General features: G+C 58.2%; 2 protein-coding genes across 2 annotated transcripts; both read left to right on the top strand.

Moving 5' to 3' along the window:
* The first annotated feature begins 1,589 nt into the window (after positions 1–1,589).
* On the top strand, positions 1,590–4,292 carry LOC137846686 (mucin-5AC-like). Its single transcript, XM_068664759.1, has one exon. It carries the CDS (start codon positions 1,590–1,592, stop codon positions 4,290–4,292), a length of 2,703 nt encoding a protein of 900 aa, XP_068520860.1.
* A 28-nt stretch (positions 4,293–4,320) lies between these two features.
* Positions 4,321–7,569, top strand: LOC137846678 (mucin-3A-like). The gene is made up of 10 exons (XM_068664750.1): positions 4,321–4,482; positions 4,557–4,684; positions 4,962–5,238; positions 5,325–5,393; positions 5,498–5,660; positions 5,739–5,894; positions 6,616–6,719; positions 6,831–6,886; positions 6,994–7,037; positions 7,155–7,569. Exons 3-9 carry the CDS (start codon positions 4,962–4,964, stop codon positions 7,030–7,032), a joined length of 864 nt encoding a protein of 287 aa, XP_068520851.1. The 5' UTR covers positions 4,321–4,482; positions 4,557–4,684; the 3' UTR covers positions 7,033–7,037; positions 7,155–7,569.
* Positions 7,570–9,659: the final 2,090 nt, after the last annotated feature.

The raw sequence follows: 9,659 nt of genomic DNA, 5'->3' as shown, positions 1-9,659 counted from the left end.
TGATGGCACTGGCAAGGGCCAGCGGAAGCCAAAATTGGGGCAAGGGAGGCCAGAAATTGGGGCAGCGTAGAAGATGAATTGGGAGCAGAGGAGGCCAGAAGTGGGGCATCGGAGGCCAGAATTGGGGCACGGGAGGCCAGAATTGGGGCGTCGGAGACAACTTCTGGGGCAGTAGAGGACAGATTTGGGTCAGGGAAGGACACAAATCGGGGCAGTGTAGATGGTGAATTGGGGACAGTGGAGGCCGGAACTGGGGCATCGGAGGCCAGAACTGGGGCATCGGATGCCAGAATTGGGGCATCGGATGCCAGAATTGGGGCGTTGGAGACAACTTCTGGGGCAGTAGAGGACAGAATTGGGTCAGGGAAGGACACAAATCAGGGCAGTGTAGACGATGAACTGGGAGCAGTGGAGGCCAGAATGGGGGCATCGGAGACCAGAACTGGGGCATCGGAGACCAGAATTGGGGCGTCGGAGACAACTTCTGGGGCAGTAGAGGACAGAATTGGGTCAGGGAAGGACACAAATCGGGGCAGTGTAGATGGTGAATTGGGGGCAGTGGAGGCCAGAAGTGGGGCATCAGAGACCAGAATTGGGGCATCGGAGGCCAGAATTGGGGCTTCGGAGACAATTTCTGGGGCAGCAGAGGACAGAATTGGGTCAGGGAAGGACACAAATCGCAGCAGTGTGGATGGTGAATTGGGGGCAGTGGAGGCCGGAACTGGGGCATCAGAGGCCAGAATTGGGGCTTCGGAGACAATTTCTGGGGCAGCTGAGGACAGAATTGGGTCAGGGAAGGACACTAATCGGGGCAGCATAGATGATGAATTGGGGGCAGTGGAGGCCAGAACTGGGGCATCGGAGGCCAGAACTGGGGCATCGGATGCCAGAATTGGGGCATCGGAGACCAGAATTGGGGCGTCGGAGACAACTTCTGGGGCAGTAGAGGACAGAATTGGGTCAGGGAAGGACACTAATCGGGGCAGTGTAGACGATGAACTGGGAGCAGTGGAGGCCAGAATTGGGGCATAGGAGGCCAGAATTGGGACAGGGGAGGCCATGAGCTTGGGTAGAAGAGACCAAAAATTGGGAGAGCAGAGGCCAGGTCCACCTGTGCGGTCTCTGCCCCACCCATCCCACGGACGTGTGAAGGAAAACAGGACAAGGGTCAGAAAAACACAAAAGTGAGGGAGAGGCCAGGAGGGAAGGGGACATGGCCATGGGTGAGGCTGGCGGGGAGGGAAAGGGGAAGGGTGTGGGATGGGCAGCCTCCAAATGGCACCGAGTGCCGCAGCCTCCACAGGAGGCAACAGGATAACGGGGAGCAGAGAAACCACCACAGAGACCCCACCAGCAGCCCTAAAGCCCCCATGAGCCCCCCGGGACTGAGAGCAGCACCCATGGGACCCCCACAAGCTCCCTCAGGTCTCCCATGGGACTCCCACACGCATCCCAGGGACCACCTCAGCAGAGACTTCCATGACCTCCCCCTGCAAACCTTCACTGACCTCAACTCTGCATGGGTTAATTCCACAGTAACGACCGCCACCAACCCATTGAACAGCACGGTCACACTGAACAACACCAGCATGGTCCCACCGACCAACACCACCACCGTTCAGCCAACCAACACCACCACCATGCCACCGACCAACACCACCATGGTCCCAGGGACAAACACCACCACGGCTCCAGCAACCAACACCACCACCGTCCAGCCAACCAACACCACCGTCCAACCAAAGACCACCACCACTGCCCGAGCAACCACCACCACCACTGTCCCTCCAACCAACACCACCATGGTCCCAGGGACCAACACCACCATCGTCCAGCCAACCAACACTACCACGGCTCCAGCAACCAACACCACCACTGTCCCACCAACCAAGACCACCACAGCTCCAGCAACCAACACCACTGCTGTCCCACCAATCAGCACCACTGTCCAGCCAACCAACACCACCAATGCCCCACTGACCAACACCACCAGCATGCCACCGACCAACACTACCACTGTCCAACCAAACACCACCACCACTGCCCCACCAACCAACACCACCATGGTACAGCCAACCAACACCACCACGGTTCCAGGGACAAACACCACGGCTCCATCTACCAACACCAGCACCGTCCAGCCGAGCAACACCACCATGGTCCCACCGACCAACACCACCACCGTCCAGCCAACCAACACCACCATGGCTCCAGCAACCAACACCACCACAGTCCCACCGACCAGCACCACTGTCCAGCCAACCAACACCACCAATGCACAACCAACCAACACCACATTGATCCCATCGACCAACACCACCATGGCTCCACCGACCAACACCACCACCGTCCAGCCGAGCAACACCACCACCATGCCACTGACCAACACCACCACTGTCCAGCCAACCAACACCACCACGGCTCCACTGACCAACACCACCACAGTCCCACCAACCAACACCACCATGGTCCCAGGGACCAACACCACCACAATGCCACCGACCAACACCACCACCGTCCAAACAAAGACCACCACCACTGCCCCACCAACCAACACCACAACGGTACAGCCAACCAACACCACCACGGTTCCAGGGACCAACACCACCATCGTCCAGCCAACCAACATCACCATGGCTCCAGCAACCAACACCACCACGGTCCCACCGACCAAGACCACCACAGCTCCAGCAACCAACACCACCACAGTCCCACCGACCAGCACCACTGTACATCCAACCAACACCACCAATGCCCCACTGACCAACACCACCATGGCTCCACCGACCAACACCACCACGGTCCCAGAGACTAACACCACCACGGTCCAGCCAACCAACACCACCAGCATGCCACCGACCAACACTACCACCATCCAACCAAACACCACCACCACTGCCCCACCAACCAACACCACAACAGTACAGCCAACCAACACCACCACGGTTCCAGGGACAAACACCACGGCTCCATCTACCAACACCACCACCGTCCAGCCGAGCAACACCACCACTGGCCCACCGACCAACACCACCACGGTCCCACCGACCAACACCACCACAGCTCCAGCAACCAACACCACCAATGCCCCACTGACCAACACCACCACAATGCCACCGACCAACACTACCACCATCCAACCAAACACCACCACCACTGCCCCCCCAACCAACACCACCACGGTCCCAGGTACCAACACCACCACCGTCCAGCCAACCAACACCACCACAGTCCCACCGACCAACACCACTCTTCAGCCAACCAACACTACCTCTGCTCCACCAAGCAACACCACATCGATCCCATCGACCAACACCACCACGGCTTCATTGACCAACACCACCACCGTCCCTCCAACCAACACCACCACAGTCCCACCGACCAACACCACCACCGTCCAGCCAACCAACACCACCACAGTCCCACCGACCAACACCACCACCGTCCAGCCAACCAACACCACCACAATGCCACCGACCAACACTACCACCATCCAACCAAACACCACCACCACTGCCCCCCCAACCAACACCACCACGGTCCCAGGTACCAACACCACCACCGTCCAGCCAACCAACACCACCACAGTCCCACCGACCAACACCACTCTTCAGCCAACCAACACTACCTCTGCTCCACCAAGCAACACCACATCGATCCCATCGACCAACACCACCACGGCTTCATCGACCAACACCACCACCGTCCCTCCAACCAACACCACCACAGTCCCACCGACCAACACCACCACCGTCCAGCCAACCAACACCACCACAGTCCCACCGACCAACACCACTCTTCAGCCAACCAACACCACCTCTGCTCCACCAAGCAACACCACATCAATCCCATCGACCAACACCACCACTGCCCCACCAACTAACACCACCAGTGCCCCACCGACCAACACCACCACGGTCCCACCGACCAACACCACCACAGCTCCAGCAACCAACACCACTGCTGTCCCACCGACCAGCACCACTGTCCAGCCAACCAACACTACCACTGCCCCACTGACCAACACCACCAGCATGCCACCAACCAAAACCACTATGGTCCCAGGGCCTAACACCACTCTCCCACCAACCACCGCCACTCTCCCACTGACCACCACCACCACCGTCCCAGCGACTACCACCACCTCCTCAATGACCACTACCACAACGACCACCACAAAGACCACCACCACCCAAACGACCACCACCATTTCTGCAGGTCAGCCTCCATCTCCCTCCTGTCCTCCCTCCTCTTGGCCTCCTCCCCTTCACCTCCCAGGCCTCCATTGCTGACCCTCACCCCTGTCCTCCCTGGGGTCTCCTCACAGGACCCCCCCTACTCCTGGCTGCCCTCTGACATCTTCTCTCCCCGCAGTGGTCTGCCAGAATGGAGGCACCTACGATGGCACCAAGTGCCTCTGCCTCTTTGACTTCTACGGCCCTGTGTGCGAGTACTCCAGCGGCTCCATCAGCACCGACATCCGTAAGTGCGGCCTCCCCCCAGCCTGCGGCCTCCCCCCAGCCTCCCCGTACTCACCCCTCTCCTGCCTCTTGCAGCCGTCGAGGGGACGATCGTGGCCAACGTGGAGCTGGTGGTGACCGTCACCAACTTCAACTACACGGAGGAGCTGCAGGACCCCCGCTCGGAGGCCTACGAGAGCTTTGAGAAGCAATTCCGGCAGGAGGTGAGGCCCAGGAGCATGAGGGGAGGCCAGGCACCTTGAGGGGAGGCTGGGTACCTGAGGGGAAGCTTGGAGCAAAAAGGGAGACCAGGGTGGGCAAGGGGAGTTTGGGAACACAACAGGAGACCAGGAGTGAGAGGGAAGGGTGAGAGCACAAAGGGAGGCCAGGTTGCACAAAGGGAGGCCGAGTTGATTTTGGGAGTACAAGGGGAGGCCGGGCCCCACAAAAGGAGGCCAGGCCACAATGGACACGTCCTCACGGCACCCCTCGCCCTGGCAGATGGCCAAGATCTACGGCTCCATGCCTGGCTACCAGGGCGTGAAGATCCTCAGCATCAGGCCTGCGGCTTCCAGGAGGGGGGGAGCCCGGGTGCGCAGGGCCGGGGGAGACTCCGCGTCCTCCGCTGCGGGCACTGGCCTCGACGTGGACCACGAGGTCATCTTCAGCACCGTTGCCAGCCCCGACGTGAGCGAGGAGTTCCAGAACAAGACGCAGGAGCTGGTGCAGAAGCTTAATGAGACTGTTAATAGCCAGGGCGACTGCGAGCACAACACCTGTGGGTGCCCCGTCCTCCCCTCTTGTCCCCCAACCCCTTGGGGAGGCCCCAGGGAAGGGTCCCTGACAGCCTCTCTCCCCCCACAGCCGTCGTCTGCCTTGCGGTGTTGGGCAGCCCCATCCTCAAGGACATGACGGCGTCCTCTTCGTTTGACGGTGAGGCCTGGGTGGTTGGGGTGTCCCCACGGAGCCCCATGCACCCCCTGAGTCCCAACGAAACCCACCACCCCATTTGACCCCCTCCTGTGCCCTCTCCTCAGCACTGTGCCAGCAGAGGGCCCCCATTGGCTACCAGGACTACTACTACGCGCTGACCACGAGCACCACCCTCCGCTGCATCACCAATTGCACGGCCAACACGCCTGGCACCATGGACTGCCACCACGGCGAGTGCCACGTCACCCGTGCCGGGCCACAGTGCTTGTGAGTGCCACCACGTGTCCCTCTGTGGGACCCCTGACCCCTGGGACCACTGGGCCTGACCCTTCCTTGTCCCTGCAGCTGCCAGGATGAATCTCTCTACTGGTACACGGGCAGCCAGTGCTCTGGGCGCGTCAGCAAGGTGGGCACGGGGCTGGGGGTGGCGGTCACGGTGCTGCTCATTGCCTGCATCACCCTTACTGTGCTGCTGGTGATACGGAGGAAGAGCAGAAAGAGGTAGAGGGTCAGGGATGGTTGGGGCGGATTGGATTGGGTTGGTTGTGTTGGGTTGAGTTGTGTTGGGTTGAGTTGTGTTGGGTTGAGTGGAGTTGGCGTGGTTTGGTTTGAATGGGTTGGGGTGTTTAGGTTGGGTTTAGTAGGGTTGAATGGTATGGGGTCGTTTGGGTTTCATTGGGTTGGGTTGTGTTGTGTTGGCTGGCATGGGTTTAGTTGGGTTGTATGGTTTGGGGTCTTCTGGGTTGGTGGGGTTGGGGTGGTTCCGGTTGAGTTGGGTTGGTTGGGTTGGGTTGGATGGGATGGGATGGATGGTTTGAGTTCTTCTGGGCTGGTGGGGTTGGGGTCATTTGGGTTGGGTTGCATTGGCTGGGATGGGTTTAGTTGGGTTGTATGGTTTGGGGTCTTTTGGGTTGGCAGGGTTGGGGTGGTTCTGGTTGAGTTGGGTTGAGTTGGGTTGGGTTGGTGGGATTGGGGTGGTTTGGGTTGAGTTGGGTTGGGTTGGATGGGATGGGTTGGTTGGGTTGGCATTAATTGGGTTGGATGGTCTGGGGTCTTTTGGGTTGGTTGATTGGTGATGGACATGTGGGCTGGTGGCAGACACCTGGGCTCGGTTGGGGTTCAGAATGGGGTTGTGGGTGGAAATCTAGGAGGGCTGGAGGGGGGACACAGCCCCCTCCTCTGTCCTTCTGCCCCCTCCAAACCCCCTGGCTCTGCCCCCCAGGAACACTTCGGCCTCCGTTGATGAGAACTGGTACGAGGATGATGGCAACACCTGGACGTCATCCGAAGGCTTTGTCCTCAAGAACAAAAACGCCACTGAACCAGGTCGGGTGGGCTCCGGGGGGCAGCACTAGGGGGGAGGAGGGGGAAAAAAACCACAGCTGCTCCCCCAGCCCCACTGCTCACCCCATCGCCCCCCACCCATGTCCTCAACAGGTGACAGCCTAAAGAGCTTCACGGCCTCACTGGAACGGGTGAACACCAACATCCCGGTGGGTGCCCCCCAAGACCTGTGCCCCCCTCCGTGCCCACCCACCACCCCTCAGCCCCCCCGGGCCCATCTCACCTCCATCCCCTTCTTTCTTTCCAACCCCCCCAGATGCAGATCACCAGACCCTCAGTGCGCCCCCAGTTGTGACCCAGGTACTGTGAGATGTGGGGGATTTGGGAGCTGGGGTGGGGTGAGGGGGATGTGGGGCAGAGCGCTGTGGGGCAGGGGGATGTGGGAGCCAAGAATCTTCTCAAGGCTTCTCCTCCAAGGTCTTCGCTGGCCCCTCCTCACCTCATTGCCCACCAGCACTTCCAGGACCTTCTCAATGACGCTCATTCCAAGGACAACGTTGCTTCCTGCCCACCTTGGTGCCAACCAGAACTTCCAGAACCTTCTCAACGACGCTGATTCCAATATCATCGTTGGATCCTCCTGACCTCATTGCCCACCAGGACCTCCAGGACCTTCTCAACAACATTGGTTCCAACGACAACATTGCCTCCTACTCACCTCTTTGCCCACCAGCACTTCCAGGACCTTCTCAATGACGCTCATTCCAAGGACAACGTTGCTTCCTGCCCACCTTGGTGCCAACCAGAACTTCCAGAACCTTCTCAACGACGCTGATTCCAATATCATCGTTGGCTCCTCCTGACCTCATTGCCCACCAGGACCTCCAGGACCTTCTCAACAACATTGGTTCCAATGACAACATTGCCTCCTACTCACCTCTTTGCCCACCAGCTCTTCCAGGACCTTTTCATTGATGCTGCTTCCAAGGACGACATTGCCTCCTGCTCACTGCAGTACCCACGGGATTTATGGGGCTGGGAACAATTTGGGAAGACTCGGCCAGGACTCAACATGGGGAGACCCAACCATGTCTGGAAATGCTCTTGGAAGACCCAACCAAGGCTGGAGGCAATCTGTAGGATCCTGGTGGAGCTAGAAGCGGCCCAGCAGTGACTGCAAATGGGCTTGGCAGGAGCCGGGCACGTTTATTTATTCGCTCAGCGAGAAGGAAGAAAATCTCTGTTTGCAGATCCTGGCAGTGGGTGATGGGACTCCTGGCCAGCACCTGGCCATCCCACTTAGGGATGGGCAATCCCAATAAAAATTCTGTGCATCCCAAAAAAAAATCTGCTTCTGCCTCCTGTCCCATGCAAGTTATGGTCACGGGGGATGTTGGGTCTAGGGCGGGAAGCAGCCAACCACGGCCCCCTTGGGGCTGCAGCCACTGGGGTTTATCTAGGTCTTTCTGGGGGGTCTCCAACAGTGCTGGGGGCCACCAGAAACCATAGATCCCCAGCTCCCGGTCCCAAATTTGGGTCAGATTCATCCCAAATTCCCCCAGCCCTACAGGTCCTAGAAGGTCCCCAAATGGCCCCAGCCCTACAGGTCCTGGCAGCTCCCTGGCTACCAGGAAATCCTGATGGGAAGGTAACAGGGATGGGGGACGCTGGGGAAGGGGGATATGTGAGATGGCAATGGGGGCACCAGGGATGGGGATGGACACCAAAGATGGGGGGTACACCAAAGATGGGGGACTTCACTGATGGGGTTTAGAGCCAAAGAGGATGTGGAAGTGCTCCCAAAATGCCCCAAATGCCTCAAATGCCCCCATATCACAGAATCATCTAGGTTGGCAGAGACCTCAAGGTCATCGAGTCCAACCTCTGACCTAGCACTAACCAGTCCTCCTTTCTCTAACCCTCCTAGGGGGTGGGCAAAAAGTGAGGAGAGGAACATCCCCAGGGCAGCTGGCCTAAACCGACCAAAGGGATATTCCATACCGTGTGATGTCACACTCAGCAATAAAAGGTGGAAACAGGAAGAAGAGGGGAGGGGTGGGCTCTCGTTGGGAAAACGTCAGTCCTCCTCTCGAACACCGGCTACGTGCGTTGAGGCCTTGCTTCAAGGACGTGGTCAATCATCGCTCATTTGTGGGAAGTAGAGAGTAATTTCTGTCCTCTGCACTTCCACATAGCCTTCATTTATTTTGTTGGTTTGTTTTCCTCCCTTCTTTTTATTTTTCCCTTTCCCCTCCCTTTTCTCCTTTCCATTTTTATTTCCCCTTAGTTAAATTGTTTAGTTCATGGTAGTCTTTATTTAATTGTTATTATTATTTCCCTTTAATTAAATTATCCTTATCTCAACCGGTGAGTTGTTCTTTGCTCTCCTTCTCCCTCTCCTTATCTAAAGGAAGGGGAGTGAGAGAGCGGTTGTGGGGTTTAGCTGCCCAACACGGAAAAACCACCACAGCCTCACAACCCTTTGGTGAAGAAGTTTTTCCAAATATCCAACCTAAAACAACCCTGGCGCAACTTGAGCCCATTCCCCCTCGTCCTTGGCACGTGGATGAACAGACCAACCCCCACCTCGCTACAACCTCCTTTAAGGTACCTGTAGAGAGCAATAAGGTCACCCCTGAGCCTCCTCTTCTCTAGGCTGAACAAGCCCAGCTCCTTCAGCCGCTCCTCGTAGGACTTGCTCTCCAGGCCCCTCACCAGCTTCGTCGCCCTTCTCTGGACCCGCTCAAGCACCTCGATGTCCTTCTTGTAGCGAGGGGCCCAAAACTGAACACAGTACTCGAGGTGCGGCCTCACCAGAGCCGAGTCCAGGGGGACGATCACCTCCCTAGCCCTGCTGGCCACACTGCTTCTGATACAAGGCAGGATGCCGTTGGCCTTCTTGGCCACCTGAGCACACTGTGATGGTTGGAATGGAAATTAGAGGACCCAGCGATGGTTGGAAACGACCTTGGGCAACCCAGC

This window comes from Anas acuta, chromosome 37 (assembly GCF_963932015.1).
Source record: "Anas acuta chromosome 37, bAnaAcu1.1, whole genome shotgun sequence".
Taxonomy (NCBI): domain Eukaryota; kingdom Metazoa; phylum Chordata; class Aves; order Anseriformes; family Anatidae; genus Anas; species Anas acuta.
The sequence above is the reverse complement of the archived record's forward strand: the minus strand, read 5'-3'. Positions and strand labels throughout refer to the sequence as shown.

Bases quoted from the DNA above. Each gene is read 5' to 3' on its own strand.
- LOC137846686 (XM_068664759.1), top strand. From the start codon at position 1,590: ATGGTCCCACCGACCAACACCACCACCGTTCAGCCAACCAACACCACC.
- LOC137846678 (XM_068664750.1), top strand. From the start codon at position 4,962: ATGGCCAAGATCTACGGCTCCATGCCTGGCTACCAGGGCGTGAAGATC. The intron at 5,895-6,615 runs GTAGAGGGTCAG...TCTGCCCCCCAG, and splicing joins CGGAGGAAGAGCAGAAAGAG to GAACACTTCGGCCTCCGTTG. The intron at 6,887-6,993 runs GTGGGTGCCCCC...CAACCCCCCCAG, and splicing joins GGGTGAACACCAACATCCCG to ATGCAGATCACCAGACCCTC.